Raw genomic sequence first — 17165 nt, forward strand, 5'->3', positions numbered from 1 at the left:
TTGACCATGCTTAAAGTTTAAAAGAAATTTTCTCGAACTTTATGACACATCTAAGTTATGAAATTTCACATCGGATGGTCATAAATAATGGTAATCTCTATGTACCAAAGGTAAATGGTCTCATTGTATACAATACTATATATTAAAATCCTAGTGATGTCCAATAAATTCTATATTAAAAATACAAAAATGATAGTATCCTGATAAAACCCCCAACCAATAATTTCCCGCAAATAATAATTACAACTACTATCATCATGGTTTTAAAAAAGCTCCAAAACTACAATTAACCGTTTAGAGCCTGTATGGATAGTTAATCTTGTCTAGAGTACTCTAGCTTTATCTAAAATTAATATACTATAATATTACTTTTTAAGTTGTGGCTCATGTAATATGTATAATATTATTTAATTGTTTAACATTTTTCTAACTATTTTATTAAAAGAATGATAATATCATCAAATTACTTTGAATAAAACAAAAATCCCTTTTCAAAATGATAAAATTGTATGTAAAACTGCGTAGAAGTTTATTTCATATAACTTTATAATTGACATTAATACACAATACATAATTCATTAACATGATTAATTTTATTGAAAACAGTGAATTATCAACAATAGCAAGTGCCTTAATAGAAAAAAAGAAACATATACTACATGACTATTATCTTTTGATATAATAATTTCATAATCACCCTCAACCATCAGATGCGTGATTGGGATGAACTACCTACATCAACAAAGTTTCACATCTAATGACCTTGTACAAAAGGTAAACAATTTTGTTGAATATTTTCTCTAAACAAAGATTTCATTATTTACTTCCTTCATAAAGAATTAACGTGTGCACATTAACATTTCCCTGATTAAGATTTTTATAGTGTCTTTAACTGAAAATTGCCTTCAAAAAATATTATTTTCATCGTACTAGCTCAGGAGGAAGTATTTTATGTGTTTAAGAAACATGGGTCCTCAAAACATCAAACCCCCATATTTAACTGGACATGACAAAGAGGACCGAATAAAAAGCTTAAAAGGAAAAATATAAAAAAGAGACTTTACTTTTAGCTAAAGGAGGACCCGATCACTATGGTCCTTTATATTTAAAATCAAGCTGCTGTGAACATGTCATTAACTAGATTCAAAATTCAAAAAAAAATTTCAACTACAGACACACCTTAAGTTCGAAAAAAATTCTCAACTACAGACAAACCTTAAGTGCCAAAATAATTCTCAACTACAAACACACCTTAAACCACCCAATTTGACATTTAGTGGCTAGAAGTAATTTGTAACGTCCATGAAAAAAAAGATAATGGCCTCATTGTATACAATCCCAAAACTAAAAAATGGCCAAATTTTTTTTCAAAAAATACCATTTCAAGTCTAAATTTTATTTATTTTCATATTGATGATCACCATGATAGAGATCATAGATCCTGAAAATTTGGATTCAAAATCCATGCCTAAGATGGGTTATGGAGGGAGGACACACATGAATAAATGAGTCAGAGGACTCATCAAAGCCGGACCCTTAGAACGAAAAGGACAATGGAAAACCATAGTTCACTGGGGTGGTCCGATGGATGATTATAGAGAGAGACTCCGAGCACCAAAACATGTGCCAATTGCGGCTCCCTTATCTCCATCACCATACATCCTTTCATCCGATGCTCATTACCCAATGGACTATAAAGTTTCATTTTTCTTTTCTGTTACCTTGTTCTACAAATTTTAAACACGTTATAAGTAGCTGAAAATCTGAAAAAGCACCAGACAAAGCTGAGGCAATAACTTGCTAAATTGCTTCTAACCCAATATGAATGAATAACTGAGGCACTAACTTGCTAAATGGCTTCAAACCCAATATGAATGACTATAATAGGAATACATAATTTGACAATTTATGATACAAGGGCACGTAGAAAAACTGGAAAATGCCCCCTCGCTCACTCTTAATTAATAACTACCCTGGAAAATGTGAATGTTTACCAAAACCATCTTCGGCGGCTATCGACAGCCTTCACACTACTCTCTACCAAGGGCATATGTCCGTACTCGATGACAAATCGGTTGACACATTGAGATCTTCGCTCGCTATGCCCTTGCAAGCTGCTAATCCCAGTGGACCCGATCTCAAATATCTTACCTGCGTAATACACATATCATAAAACCTTTACCTACCTTTTCTGCTCCTTTTAGTCATGGGAAACATTACAGCAGAACTGGTAGATGTTATATTTTCAATTGATCATTTTTTTTTGAGATAATACATCATTGAAACCATTGATCACTTTGGCAGAATTATGTTGATTAATAATAACTAAGAGAAAACAGCATCTACTGTATTGGTAACTGGTCAGTTTAAATGAGAAGAAAAATGAAAAAGAAAAATATAGATTTGTTGTAGCTGCATATTATTGGCAAATTTATTAGAATTGCAAAGCTTTGAAACATGGAATGTTAGCAACTCAATGCGAAGAAAAAAACACCATCGCTCTAGGAATGGGCTCAAAGCTAGGTGGTGAGGGTGGCAGGCACATCTTGAGCTCCTTTCTTACCACGAGAAATGACCACCTCCGCATGGAACAAACACCCCCTTCCCGCACAACCAACAACAAAAAGAACCAAAAAAAACAAAACAACCCCCAAAAAAAAAGAAAACACCATCTCAAACTTTGCATATGTATCAGTTAGTCAAAGGAAAAAGAAAGGAAAGGCATAGATTTGTTTGTAGCTGCATACTGTTAAAAAAATTATAGAATTTGTTTAAATGTGGCCAACATTTTAGAAAACGCAAATTACACCTATGGATTGTTGTCTACAAGCTGAAAGGCTGAGTCACCTACCTTGCACCCATATAGGAGGAGCACCAGTAGCATTTGCAACAAGGAAAGACATTGCAATATCTTCACAATTCCTGATATTAGAATTCCAAATTTACAATCAAGAAAATCATGACAGCCCCATAATGTGACTACTAAAGATTCCAATAACCATAAAATTCAAGGAAGGTAAACCGCGGCCCACTCGACCATGAAAAACCATAATCCTTTCTTTTAACCATAGTCCACTGTAGTTAAACACATTAACACATCACGACCATCCAAAAATGATGGAAGTGATGGAGAGACAGCTGGTTCCATCAAAACAGGACATAAACCCCAATGGTCAGTCCAACTCTCTCCATCACCGTCCCTTTCATCAGACAATCATGAACCCAATGGACAATGGTCTCCCGTAGTCCATCAGACAATAGTGCATTTTACCTAAAAGAAAAATGAAAGAGTAATGGCAAAAGGAAAACATGAAACTCCAAAAAGAACGTTAAACAAAGTTAGGAGAAAGAAACCTGTTTCGGGTTACATAATCCCGAATGGAAGCTGGCATCTGATTTGTGTACATATCAAGATACTTTCTATGGAAAAAAGCTGCCTTGGAAAGGACCATGCTGTATGTACCCATCCACCAAACAGACCACCAACCCCCATACGCATAATACATTTCATCTTCTTTCTGCAAAATAAGAACTTTACATCAGATGCAGTTTCATATTTTTTATAGTGCAGACACACACATATATGAGTTCTCAGTCTCTGCTGAGGTGATATATTTCCTTACAGATCTTCACACTACACAAAATCCAAGTCATTCTCCACTTTGTAAAAATAGAAAACCAAACCTAGTCCATGTAACTCAAATTTATTGGGCATTCCCACCTCACAAAGCATTAAACAAAAGAAAGAATCTAAAATTACGGATATCCGAATTTACTGAAGGATGGGAGAACCAGCTATCCAGGATTCATAAACAAAGGAAAGTGATTAACACCATCTGTGGATTGTCAAATGAGAGGCTGTCTACTCCATCATCGTAGCCTACTTGCCTCTAAAACTTGTAGCTTATGAAGACACAGACAACAAGAAGTCACCATAATCCTAGTGGTCTACTATTGATATTCATCAACTAGATCGCAACATCCTGGAAGTCGGTGTAATATCACATTAACAATTAATTCATAATGAAATTTCTATGCTGTTAACCACTCCATTAAAAAGATATAGTTAATGACAAATCCACGTCAAATAAGTTTACTAACCGGTTTGGAAAACATCATATAATTGTACAGGTTCTATGATCCTTTTTGTTAGCAGTCATGTAATTACGATATTTATAACAATCAGAAAGCTAATAGTGCCAGCTTGGACAAGAAGACCACACTTAGTTATAAAAGAATTTGTGTTTAGGGGATACTAAGAACACTTGGATTGCGCTAGGATCTGAATACATTAAAGATAAGAAAAGCATAAGATACACATCATGTGGATGCTGTACAGTAGACTTAAGGGGCGTCCACCTTCTGCTTTCAAGATGAATGTGTGTGAACAGGCGTCAGAAGTCATGGAGAACCAGAGCAGAACTATGGTTCATCCCACCCATCCATCTTGATAACAAACGGCGGATGCCCACCCATGTAGTGTATATCATAGACATCTATCCATCTTGACAATGTACGGTGGATGCCCCACTATGTATGGTATGCCATATCCATCATCTGTATGTCATACTTTCCTAAAAGATAGTTCATTTTGACTGTGAATCCAAATCATGCTACAATCTTATGGTATAAAAAACAAGCCCTCGGACTTTGGAACCAAGACTACATAAACAGGAGTTTTGGTTTCTTATGGGGGAGAAGCAAGAACAAGAACACAGAGTCCACACTAAGATCATGTTTTGAATACATTAAAGATAAGAAAAGCATAGGATATACATCATGTGGATGTTATACAATATACATAAGGGGCGTCCACCTTCTGCTTTCAAGATGAATGAGGGAAGTGAACAGTAGTCAAAAGTCACGGAGAATCAGGGCAGAACTATGATTCATCCCACCCATCCATCTTAAAAACAAATGGTGCATACCCACCCATGTAGTGTATATCATAGACATCTATCCATCTATACAATGGATGGTGGATGCCACGCTATGTATGGTATGCCATACGCATCATCTGTATGTCATACTTTCCTAAAAGAGTCTGTCCCCACTATGAATCCAAATCATGCTACAATGTTATGATATACAAAAGAATTCCTTGGACTTCGGAACCAAGACTACATAAACATCAGTTTTGGTTCTTATGGGGGAGGAGCAAGAACAAGAACACATTTCACAATTTCCCATAAAATGAAAAGCTGACTTTTTCTTTGATTGGCAAAACACAACAAGACTAACAACCCCAAAAAAATGATTTGGGTGCACAATAAAAAGATTGGAACAAGAGGTGGCTTACTGTTTTATCCAACCAATGCATGCGAGGTACAAACCCCACCATGGTATCAGGTGCACTTTGCCATACGCTATAAGCAAACTCCACTGTGGGGCATGGGAAGACAACATCATCATCAATTGAGAAAATAGCATCCGTCTCTAAATCTTTAATGACTTTGAACCTATTATTCAGGCTGTCCTCTTGATTAATGTCAAAATGCAAATCAACTTCTCTTCCATTTATCGATTTCAACTGCAAAACATGGTGCAGAAAACCCCGAAGGGAATCTGTCGGGGGATCAGGTTCACTCCAAACTATGTGTATAGAATGAAGACCACTACAGGATGAATAGTGTTCCACAGATTGCTTCAAAAGGTCATTTCTCTTCCATGTATTGATCAAAATGGTGTATCCTTTCCTGTACACGGCAAGATAGTGAACCATCGAAATCAACACCCACAATTTGGCATCTAATTAATGGGTGACATGTAGAATTTTTTTCAAGGATCAAAATGGTGTATCCTTTCCTGTACACGGCAAGATAGTGAACCATCGAAATCAACACCCACAATTTGGCATCTAATTAATGGGTGACATGTAGAATTTTTTTCAAGGAAATGATATAAGCAAGGAAACAATTATGAACATGCCCATCTTTCTCTTACGAACTGCCCTCCTTATAGTTACAAAATATACACAGTAGAACACTAGCCGTTTGAATAAAATTTCTTTTTGAGAAGCATGGAAAACATTTCTTACTGCAACATGTAACCATCTTTTTGACAAGGTTTACAACTTCTAAAAAAAAAATTAAAAAAAAAAAAAAAAATTGGCCTAAAGCGTTCCCCTTAAAACAATATGAACGTACAATTTGACTTGACCAACCAAACCAACGTTAGCAAGGTAGCAAGCAGTTGATACATAGATCCAACAAGAAAACAACAAGATATGCTGCAGAAAAGAGCACCTAATGTAAAGCGTTGTGACATGTCACCCTGAGATGGTTCTGTTAGCTCATCAAGTGAAGTTAATTCGCGAATCACAAAAATCAAGCCACCAAACCATGCAGAGGCAAAAATCAGTGCCCACCGTCCATATATCATATTATCAAATTTATAGATTAACAACATGATAAGACATTAACAAAAAAAAAAAAAGGAGACTGAAAATACCAAAAATTGCACCTTTTTTATAAGTAACTTTTTTTGATACTCAAGAGAGCATAGGTATCACATGGGACAAAACACAAGCATGTGAGAAAAATATGAAGGCTCAATTGTTTTTATTGTTCTAAATATATATATTAAAAGATTTTTAATCGAAAAGTGATTCATTTAAAAGTTGAATTAACTTTGAATAAAATTCCAGCTTTTACCCATTGGTCTATTGTTCTAAATACAAATCACAAGACTTTTAAAGATTCTTTCCATTTAATACTTCAATTTAACTTTAAATAAAAAATTATTGTACCTCCCGAAGTATAAACAATTTTGGAGCCTCAAATGTATTTCTAGAAAATTGGAGTCTTAAACTAATAAAATATGTTGAATATTGATAAATATTTGGAAACAAAAGATGATCAAAACAAATACTACAAGCTAAATTGGCTTATTCTTTTTATGGTTCCAAATACACATTAAAAACTTTGTAGTTTAAAAATGATTCATGCACTTAAAACTTATATTAAACTTTATATAAAATTCCAGCTTTTGCCCACTGTTTAACATTCTAAATACATACTAAAATATTTTTAATGATTTTTCCATGTCAAGTTTAATTATCTTTAAATAAAATTCAACCCGCTTTATTGCACCTCCCAAAATCTTCTTATGTAAATAATTTTAGAGTCTTAAACAAGTAAATAAATTGAATATTTATAAAAATCTGGAAATAAATCTTTAAGAAGAAAAGTTGAGGAAAGTTTCAATACCAAATTTCCACTTTTTATAGTTCGTCATCTCCAATATCTTAAATAAACTATACAAAAAAAAAAAACACATTTCTTTCTAATATTCTCAATTGCTAGAGAAAAAAAGCTCAAATACTATACACAAAAAGATTCACTTAAATAATACGCATTTTACTCATACGCAAAAATCACATGTGCATGCACTTAACATTAAAATTGGGTGAAAGTCTCAAAGAATACACTATGTGCATGCACTTAACATTCAAATTGGGTGAAAGAATCCAAATATTTTCTCCTTACATAAATTTTGTGAAAGCATCCAAAGGTTCTCTCTACATAAAAATTGTATCAACCTTTCCAATTCTCTCACGCACCACGCGTGCATGCGCACATGGGATTAATAGCTCGCATGAACTGGAAAAATGCAAAAAGAAAACCAAATAGGGCTGAAAATATTAATTGGCAATAGGAAAATAATTATACTCATATGTGAGTATACTATAAACACTTGAAAATCTTGCAAACAGTCAGTCCACATAACTTATCAAGGTATATTATTTTTAGGACTTGAAATTTTTTTTTTTTTCTTTATTTCCGCTCATCTTGAGGTTGAGGTGATAAATTGGAGCAAGAAAAGGTTCCCTATGTCAAGTCCCTCCTTGAAACCCCCTTCCTAGCCTAAGAATCAGCAGCCTTAATTGGTGACCCTTAGAACATGAAGAAAGGAGATAGCCAACGAGACGTGGATCCCAAAGATTTCTCTAGTGTTTGGAATCACTGCCTCTTTGCTCATTAGGTCACCCATCTAACAACATTCAACAAGGCACTCTCTGCAACCAGAGGCCCTTACATGTCTTGTAAGGCCATTCCCGATCTTATTCAATAAAATTTTAGTTCCAACTTGATTAAAAAAAATGCCCAAGAAATGCCTTTAGAACTTTAGAACATATCTTCGCCGTCACTGGAAATACTACCAATGCCAAAAGGACCTAGATCACCCAAGGAGCTCCCATCAAAGTTACGCATCAAATTCCTTTCAGTGGCTTACTTGTTGTGCCTTGGGCTTGGTCTCATAGAAACTATTGTTTTCCAATCTTGGAACCAGTTCGTAAAGCCCATAAGCAATATTGCTATCCGATCTTGTGCTAAATTTAATAACCTAATACAATGGAACTCTCACTTAGCCATTCCCCAAGAAAAAAGGGATGCCCAATGTAGTGGTAGCCGATACACAATTCCCCAGGATCTAAAGGAAGCCAAATTAAGTTCACAACCAGAGAACAATTCTATTGTTTCGAGGTTAGTGATTGTTGAAAAAAATTGCTTCGTGGGACAGTAATCACATCCAATGCGATAACCGTGGGTGCAAACCAGTAAGTTAAAGGTTGCTGGTCCTGAATTTTGGCATGATACGCCAGGAGCTAAAAATAGAATGGAACACTTACTCCTCCATTATAAAAGACTCGTAGTCCATCACAAGTTAATCAATGGAATTTAGGAGTACTTCCAAGATTTCTTCAGGATTATATAGGTGATTTTACGAAATCCACAAGTCCTGTGAATACGCTAAATCAAGGATTGATGGTCCTTCCTAAAATATGGCACATCCTTCTAATTTTTGGAAAGTTTTGGTTAGAACAAGAGCTGTGGTAGTGGTCAAGAATATGAATGATAAGATTGAGCATGATGAATAACCGTGGGATTAGTGCACTACATCATTGAAGGTTGAAAAGAGAAGTTGTGAAGCCCAAACTGGATGGGTACACTTGTAATCCGTTGTGACTCACAAAGGTCGAAGAGATCGATTACACAGGAACTGGTTTAGGCCCCTCCTTAATGGCATTAGGATGTTTGCATCTCCATCTTTTAGTTTCCAAGTCATGTAGGATGACTTTGTTAATGTAATCAGGTGGCTTAGTTAGGAGCGATGTTAATGTAATCAGATGGGTTAGTTTGGAGTGGATGAGGCCATGGAGATTGGTGGATTTTTCAGCTAATCACTTATTTAGTGATTTCTTAATTAAGCCAGTGAAGTGGAAGATGCTCGTTTAGTAGATTTCCCCTCTGTTATACCATTAATAAATGCATTTACGTTTTCATACAAAAAACAAAAGACAAACTCATCAGCGTGCCAAACAAAAAGCTCCATCGCCAACAGGTTGAACCCCTTACATAAGTAGCTACAACCCATGGTTCAAGGCTTGAACTCCCTACGCTGGAGAAATCCAGCCTCCACAAAAAAATAAAAGATAAAAAATTGGGAAACGACAAGTTTATTCGTAATCTCATGAAAGCATAAAAATCCATACACGCATCAAGTACATACAACAAAAAGAAGACCAATAAATATTATTTATTGCCCAGAAATCTTCCCAAATAATAACTAGATGATGCCTGGTAAAATTATAAAAATGAACCATGACATAAATTTTAGCAATTTTACAATGTTTTCAAACGTAGATATGGCACAAATTCCATTTATTTGTGTCTCATAGTAGCAACCTAATTTCCATATGAAACTATATGCAAAACAATTATCCAAAGATTAAACTTTCTAATCAAGCATCAATTGATTTTGAAAGGGAAAAAAAGAGTTAATAAACCAATCGAGTCAACAGAGGACATAATACATAGTTCATTTATTACTATTTCATAATACTCCCAAGTTCAAATCTCACCGGACCAAATAATAGATAATGATTATAATAATGATAGTAGTAGTGATTCAAGTGTGCTGATACGACTTGTCCCTTCCCCAAAATTCACATACAATATCATAATGTGTTTATGTTGGTTGTGGAGAGAGAGAGAGAGAGGGGTTGGTATAAGTTGGGGTCCATTTACCAAAAATAGTATTTGTTATACATAGAGAAATAGTATTTGTTATACATTGAGAAAATAAACAATCCACAACCCACATGAGCCATAAAAATCACAAAAATAAATAAAAATCCAGATGACCAAAATTCAGATGAATTTCGAAGAAAAACAATATAAACGAGCTATTAAGAATGAATTAGTACAAGCAAAATCAAAGAAACTAAAGGAATACAAATTCAACACTTTAGACCCCAAAACCCAAACCCGAACCAGAAGAAGAAGAAGAAGAAGAAGAATCCTAACCCTAGAGGCAAAGATCCCTGCTTCAAAGGCTTGTGTCTCCATCCCATGAAATTAGCAGCCCTACCTGCGACCACAACCAGCATGAACAAAACGAAACATGGAAGCAAAAGCTTAACCCTAACTGATCCCAGGCCGATCAAGGCCTGCCTCAGCCTCTGAACCAGCCTTCTACTATACCCCCCTCTCATCACCACCATCTGAGAGAACACCACACAAAAAACTAGATCTAATGGTCCGGCACATGTTTCAAACCCCCAAAAATGGCGATTTCTCTTTCCAGCCTTTGCAACTGCAGAAACTAGAGTTGGAAAATGCCCCCAATTCCATCGAAAGAAGGGCCAATCACCGGAGGCGATTTTCTCATTAAGATTCTGTCAAAATTAGGGTTTCTGAGGAGGCGGCGGCGCCGCCCGTGACTTAAAAGAATCGTTGTCGGAACCAATAATTAGAGGAAGGTAGAGAAGCGGTCCAAAATATCGTATTTGTCCTTTTTCGGCGAAAAATAATAAGGAATAGAATTGGAATCTGGAGCCGAAATGTCGGCGAATTAATGGAGTTTTGAATTGGGTTGCAGCCGGGCTGGTACTAGCGTGTGTTCTATGCTCCCGCGGGAGCGTACTGTGCATCTACTCGCTCGATCGGAAGACCTATTTGGGAGGAGTTTTTTCAGTCTTCAATTTTGGGAACCACCAAACAATCGCCAGATGGAAGTGCGAATTTTTAGTTTACTAACACTTAGATCTCCCCCTCCAAATATTGGACTGTCTTTATTCAATCTTAAGACATTTCTCTTTTTAAATGCATGGACTGCAATTAAGAAACCAAAAACAATATTGAAAGGTGAGGCCCTAAACAATCAAGGCATGCCTAAAAAATTCATTAGATCGAGATGTATGGACAATCTTAATACATTTCTCTTTTTAAATGCATGGACGGCAATTAAGAAACCAAAAAAATATTTAAAGGTGAGGCCCTTTAAATTGGAGGCATGCAAAGCCTTTATAAAATAAACATTACACTCATCCCAAAAGCGACATGCATGCATGAGTTGGAGGTGCAAAAAATGAGGTCACTAATGATGTAGCACTCTAATTAAGATCAAAATGTGGGTGGCCCACGGTGCCTTTTCTTTTGTCAAAATCATAAAGAAATAATTAAATAAAAGTAAAAATCAAGTACCATTTTAGAAAAATGTTGGCTTGTGAATCGGTGATGTATTCGATTTTTTTATGATAGAACAATGCTCGAGGGAATGTTGTTTGGATCTTCATATATTGAGAGATCTGAATCACCATAAATTAATTTTAATCTAGATAGGGCAATCTGGATCGCCAAAATTTCAAACTTTAGGTTCACACAATTAAGTTTAAGCCTTACATGAACCCCACCATTTGTTAATCTTTTTTTTAAGATAATCAAAGGCGTGATTGATATAAGCATGAAATTTTTATATGTTTAAATAATAAGCGGTGCGTTTGCCACAAAGATTGGACTTTTACTTTAAAAATTGAAACATAATTCAAAGCCCACCTGAAAAACATAGTCACAAAACTTTGAAAATCTATTTATGCCCCGGATTAATAAATTTTATGCTTCAAATATGATGTAGTGGCCTAACTTTGAACATTTGAAAATGGACGTACTAAATATAATAGGTTACAAGATAAACGATTTTAAAGCTTTACAAATTGTATATTTCGATCAATTTGAGGCTTTTCTAACACTAAAACTGCATTTCAAGGTTGGGTTTCGAAATGGCCGTACATTTTATTATATAAAATAGATGCCTTATATAATTTTTTTCCCAATAAATAGCATGATGAAGTTTTGGTAAGGCAGCACTTTTACAAAAGTCGGTAAGGCCGCATTCAATAATCTAAAGAATGAAAATAAGCACCTAAAATTCCAGAGATGGCTTGAAAATCCATTTCCTCCATGGCTGTGACATTTAAAGCTCTACATTGATGCGAGCATATATGTGAGACTTGAATTCGGTTGTTCAACAATCGAAAAAAAATAAAATTGTTTTTTTTTTTAAATTTCGTTATAATATGAAAAAAATGGATAGATATGTAATAACAGAAACTATTCGATAGTTTTATAATAACGCAAATTATATCAGATATATACATAATTTTTCTTTTTTTTTTATATCCATAATTATCAAGCCCATTCAAATTTAAAAACGAAGGGAATGTTATTGCCATCGTTATGATGGAAGTTATATTTGTTATAACGCCTCGATATTGTAACCTTTATTCTCTCTTTCTACCTTATTCAAAATAGAGACCCTTAGTTGTTGTAAAGACGTTGAGCCCCTTTGTTCCGGTAGGAGTATAGTGTTTATATGATCCATATGTCGGAATACCTATTTGAGATGATTTTTCAAATTTGAAATTCCACTTAAGAATTATTAGATGGTTATTCTTAAAAGAAAAAAAAAAAAATTGAAATGGGAGTTTTTTGATACTTAGATCTCACCTTTTAAAAATTGAACGCTCTCTAATCAATCCTGAGATCTCATTTTTTTCCAAGTATATTGAAGGTGTAATTGGGAATTTTTTTCATTGAAGTAATTCATCGGTTGAAGAAGTTACATCCCCAAAATTTTAAATTCTAAAATCAAAGGAAAGTTGTGGATAATCGAAAATGAACTTTGTAGACATTCTAACTTCAATATTTTTAGTATCACACTCATAACCCATTTGTTGTGTTTTTTATTGATTTTAGCCGTTCAAAAAGTCATTGTTTTAAAGACTAAACTATCTTTTCCATCTTTTATACTACCAATTAAATCTCTACCTACCCACTTTATATCTGCCCTCTCTTTTTTCTCTCTACCTGCTACTTTTTATTTCTCTCTACCCGCCCTCTCTATTTCTCTCTACTCGAGTAGAGAGAGGGCGATGAGAGAGAAAGGGAGAAGGTAGACCTACCCTCTCTTTCTGCCCGAGTAGACAAGGCGAGTAGAGAGAAAAAGAGAGAGAGAGCAGGTAGACCCACCCTCTCGCACTACCTGAGTAGAGAGAGGGCGAGTAGAAAAGACATGTAAGTAATTTATTTTTTAAAACAATGACTTTTTTAATGTTCCATTCTAAGAAGGGTAAAAATAAAAGAAAACAATAATTGGGCCATATCCATAATTTACTCTAAAATTAATATTAAATGAAAAAATTAAATCCCCAACATTTAGGATTTTAAAATTAATCCTAAATGGGTATGACTCGGGGGATTTAAAAACCATTATACTCCCGGCATGAGCATGATATCATTACTTTCAAAAGTTGGAAACAATTTCATGGTATATTTTTTATTTTTCTCGTCAGTTCATCCATGGAAAGAGCCATGGCTCAGTTCATCCATGAAAAGAGCCATGGCTCACTTATCAGCTTTAATCACATGGCTGAAGAACTCTGCCACTAGGCCAGCAAAGTGTACTCTCTCTCTATTATACACCAAGGCATCATCTCTCTCTCTAAAACAAGGTGTATCCCTATCCCCTTCCTTTCTCTCTTCAGTGGTGGAGGAAGACAGCTCCATGTCTCTCCAAATGGGGAAAGCATATTCTCTCTCTCTCTCATAATGGACACCAAGGTAGGTTACATGCCAATGGTATCAGCAGTGGATAATGCTCTTTCTCTAAATGGAAGGTCGTGATTAAAGATCTTATTTTTGTTGGGATGTGGCTTTACCACTCTAGTTTGGAGGGCTAATAAGGTGCATCCTGTTGCTAACTTTCTTAGATTCTAGAAAGTCGATGAAAATTGGTAACCTAAAAACTGAGGGCCTGATTGATAAAGTGTGTTGGGGAAACTAGTATATATATATACATATATAAAAGTAATTTTATGTAACGGTTGTATAGTAATATAATGAAACAACATTAAAAAACCATATTAAGGGCATTTGTTGGATTCAAAATTTAAAATATTCATCACTTTCATTCTAAAGAACAATTACAAAAAAAAAAATTGAAAATGCAACCTATAAAGTATTTTTTAGCCCAATTAATATAGGTTGTCTACTTTGGTGAGATGCTTAGATCTAGACCTTAGAATGATCTTTTTTCTTTTTAGATTTTTTAGATATTTTTTTTTATCATTAGATTAACAATGTTAAAAAAAAATAGATTTTGAATTCGTGAAGGCCTAGATATTGAAATTCATCAAATGTAAGATCTATATTCATTATTGGAGGGGACTCATTTTGATCATATATAGTGTACAAATTATAGAAAATGATTTCGAATTCGTGAAGGCCTGGATCTTAAAATTCATCAAATGTAAGGTCTATATTCATTATTGGATGGGACTCATTTTGACCATAGATATATATATATATATATATATATATATATATATATATATATATATATATATATGGATATATATATATATATATGGGCAGTGATCTAATACAACGGTCGTATCATAGTATAATGCAGCCACACTTATAGAAACCCATATTTTTAGTATTTGTTTGACCCAAATTTTATACACACTCCCTCTTCATCTCAATAATTAATCCAAAAAACAAGTTAAATTTGAACCCTATATATGGTCAAAATGAGTCCCCTTCAACAATGAATCTAGACATTCATTTGGTGAATTTTAAGAACTTAGCTCTTACAAACTCAAAATCGTTTTTTTCTTTTTTAACATTGTTCTTCTAATGATAATAAAACTATATAATAAAATTGAAAAATAAATAATCCTTCTAAAGGCCTAAATCTAAGCATTTTATCAAAGTGGACGACGAACGACCTATATTAATTGGGTTAAAAAAAACTTTTCTAGATTGTGTTTTCAAAATTTTCCTTTTGTAATTGTTCATTATAATAAAAATAGTGTATATTTTAAAATTTGGATCAAACAAATGGACCTAACATGGTGTTTGAAGATTGTTGTATTATATTATTATACAATCGTTTTCAAATTTCCATTTAAAGTTTCATAGGATTGACAAATTTGGCTTTTTTTTAACCCTCACTGTTCAACTAAATGGATGGTAAAAATCCATAAGCTTCCATTTTTTTTTTTCCTACGCTCCAACCTTAGGAAACCTTTTTCCTATATATATATATATGAGAAATGATCCTATAGGACCTTCCCTCACCCATGTGTGTAGGACCCTCAAGGATCACCATTAAATTTGACACGGATCTATAGAAAAATCGAGTTCCACACCCATGTGTGTAGGACCCTCAAGGATCACCATTAAATTTGACACGGATCTATAGAAAAATCGAGTTCCACACCCATGTGATAACTTTTTTAGAGATCTGTGTCAACTTTAATGGTGATCCTTTGGTGTCCTACACACATGGGTGGGGGAGGGTCCTATATGATCGTTACTCTCTCTCTCTCTCTCTTTATATATATATATATATATATATATATATATATATATATATGGTTAAGGTATTCACATTGCAGAATAATTTATGATTGTAGTCAACAAAATTTAGACATTTATACACTTATATGCCCTTGTATTATATACCCTTATATAATATTATATTATTATATATAATATATTATATTATAATATTAAACTATAATATAGTATTATATTATTATGTTATAATATCATAATATTATATCATAATCATCAGATACTATGAGTTTATCATGATGCACAATGAGTTTTGGCAAAATTTTATGTTGGTTGCCAACCTAAGACAACCATGCCCGTTTACCTATGCATGGGATGGGATCATAATATTATTAAATTGTTCCATATTATTAAAATATTATACTATATAATGAATTATATATAAAAATATTATTATAATATAGTTTAGTAATTTGACCTATCTGAGAGGCTCATGCATGCTTAAAGTGGAGCAATTGACTAAAATATACATATTGAACAAGAGCAATTTGCATATTTTTTAAGATATTTTAAGAAAAAGTATACAAATAAATCATTTACTTTTAGTATAAGGTGGTCATAATCATTCATGTATATTAAATTTCAAATTGGGTAGTTATGAGTGTATCATTAATTAGATTCAAAGGTCAAAATAAAATTTCTCTTTGTAACATATCCTCAGCCATCTAATGTAACATCTAATGGTTTGGTAGTAGGAAATAATTTGGCCATCCTTGGAATAAAGAATGGCCTCATAGTATACAATATCTATTTTTAAAAAGTTCAAGGTATGGTTTGTATAAGGCTGAGGCTCTAAACAATGAAAGTAAGGTATACCTGTAAATAGTATTGAAAGATGTTTTAGTTTTGAAAATATTTGGGATGGCTTGAAATTCCTTTGTCATGTCTAATTATAAAATTTAAAGCTTTAAAAATAGTGTAGATCAAGCAGATCTATTATCACTTGAAAATCTTGAAAATTGACGGTCCAAGAAATGCATGACAATGTGCACTAATATCAAGACGTAAAATCATTTTTTTCTCATGTCCATACATCTTTAAGTCAAAATGAGCGACTTGAGAATTTTAGAGCATCTAAACAACCTTTTCTAGTGAATTTTTTACGTGTGCCTTAATTTAATTGTTTAGAGCATCGCTCTTATATAAACTATTTCCTTTTAAAAAACATATTTATTAAAATTAAAATTAAAAGGTAGGAAAAAGTTTATATAAGATTGCAACCTTAAAATGTAGAACTATAGATGCACCTAAAAAATCCATCAGAAAACGTTGTTTTAATGTTGAAAAACCCTCTAATCGATGATCTCGACATTGAAATGTACGGCTACGAAAAGAAAAAGGATTTTGAGTCTGAAAAATAGTGTATCTTACAATACATTATCTAAACCGTCCGTTTTCAAGTTTTTCTTATACTTATAGATGTACTTGATTTTAATCATTTTTTAAGTTTAAAGTTTTATA

The 17165-nt window shown here is 33.6% G+C and overlaps 1 protein-coding gene across 3 annotated transcripts; it reads right to left on the reverse strand.

The window, feature by feature from the left end:
- Positions 1-1846: 1846 nt before the first annotated feature.
- Positions 1847-10657, reverse strand: EPC1 (Nucleotide-diphospho-sugar transferases superfamily protein). Of its 3 annotated transcripts, none has more exons than XM_006848085.4 (5): positions 10311-10657; positions 5300-5696; positions 3355-3518; positions 2852-2922; positions 1847-2151 (listed from the first exon to the last, which is right to left on the reverse strand). In XM_006848085.4, the coding sequence occupies exons 1-5, from the start codon at positions 10505-10507 to the stop codon at positions 1991-1993; spliced, it is 990 nt and encodes a 329-aa protein (XP_006848148.1). In that variant the 5' UTR covers positions 10508-10657; the 3' UTR covers positions 1847-1990. The 3 variants fall into 3 exon arrangements, with proteins under 3 accessions (XP_006848148.1, XP_088729317.1, XP_088729318.1); XM_088873191.1 differs by having other exon boundaries at positions 5300-5805; XM_088873192.1 differs by lacking the exon at positions 5300-5696.
- Positions 10658-17165: the final 6508 nt, after the last annotated feature.

The sequence above is a fragment of the Amborella trichopoda genome, chromosome 8 (genome assembly GCF_054954075.1).
Source record: "Amborella trichopoda isolate Santa Cruz 75 chromosome 8, AtrichopodaSantaCruz75HAP2 v2.0, whole genome shotgun sequence".
Lineage (NCBI taxonomy): Eukaryota > Viridiplantae > Streptophyta > Magnoliopsida > Amborellales > Amborellaceae > Amborella > Amborella trichopoda.

Excerpts from the sequence above, each read along its gene's own strand:
- EPC1 (XM_006848085.4), bottom strand. The coding sequence starts at position 10,507 with ATGGTGGTGATGAGAGGGGGGTATAGTAGAAGGCTGGTTCAGAGGCTG. Across the intron at positions 3,519-5,299 it reads TGCATTGGTTGGATAAAACA|AAAGAAGATGAAATGTATTA; the intron begins GTAAGCCACCTC and ends CTTATTTTGCAG. Across the intron at positions 2,152-2,851 it reads TCCTCCTATATGGGTGCAAG|GTAAGATATTTGAGATCGGG; the intron begins GTAGGTGACTCA and ends TGTATTACGCAG.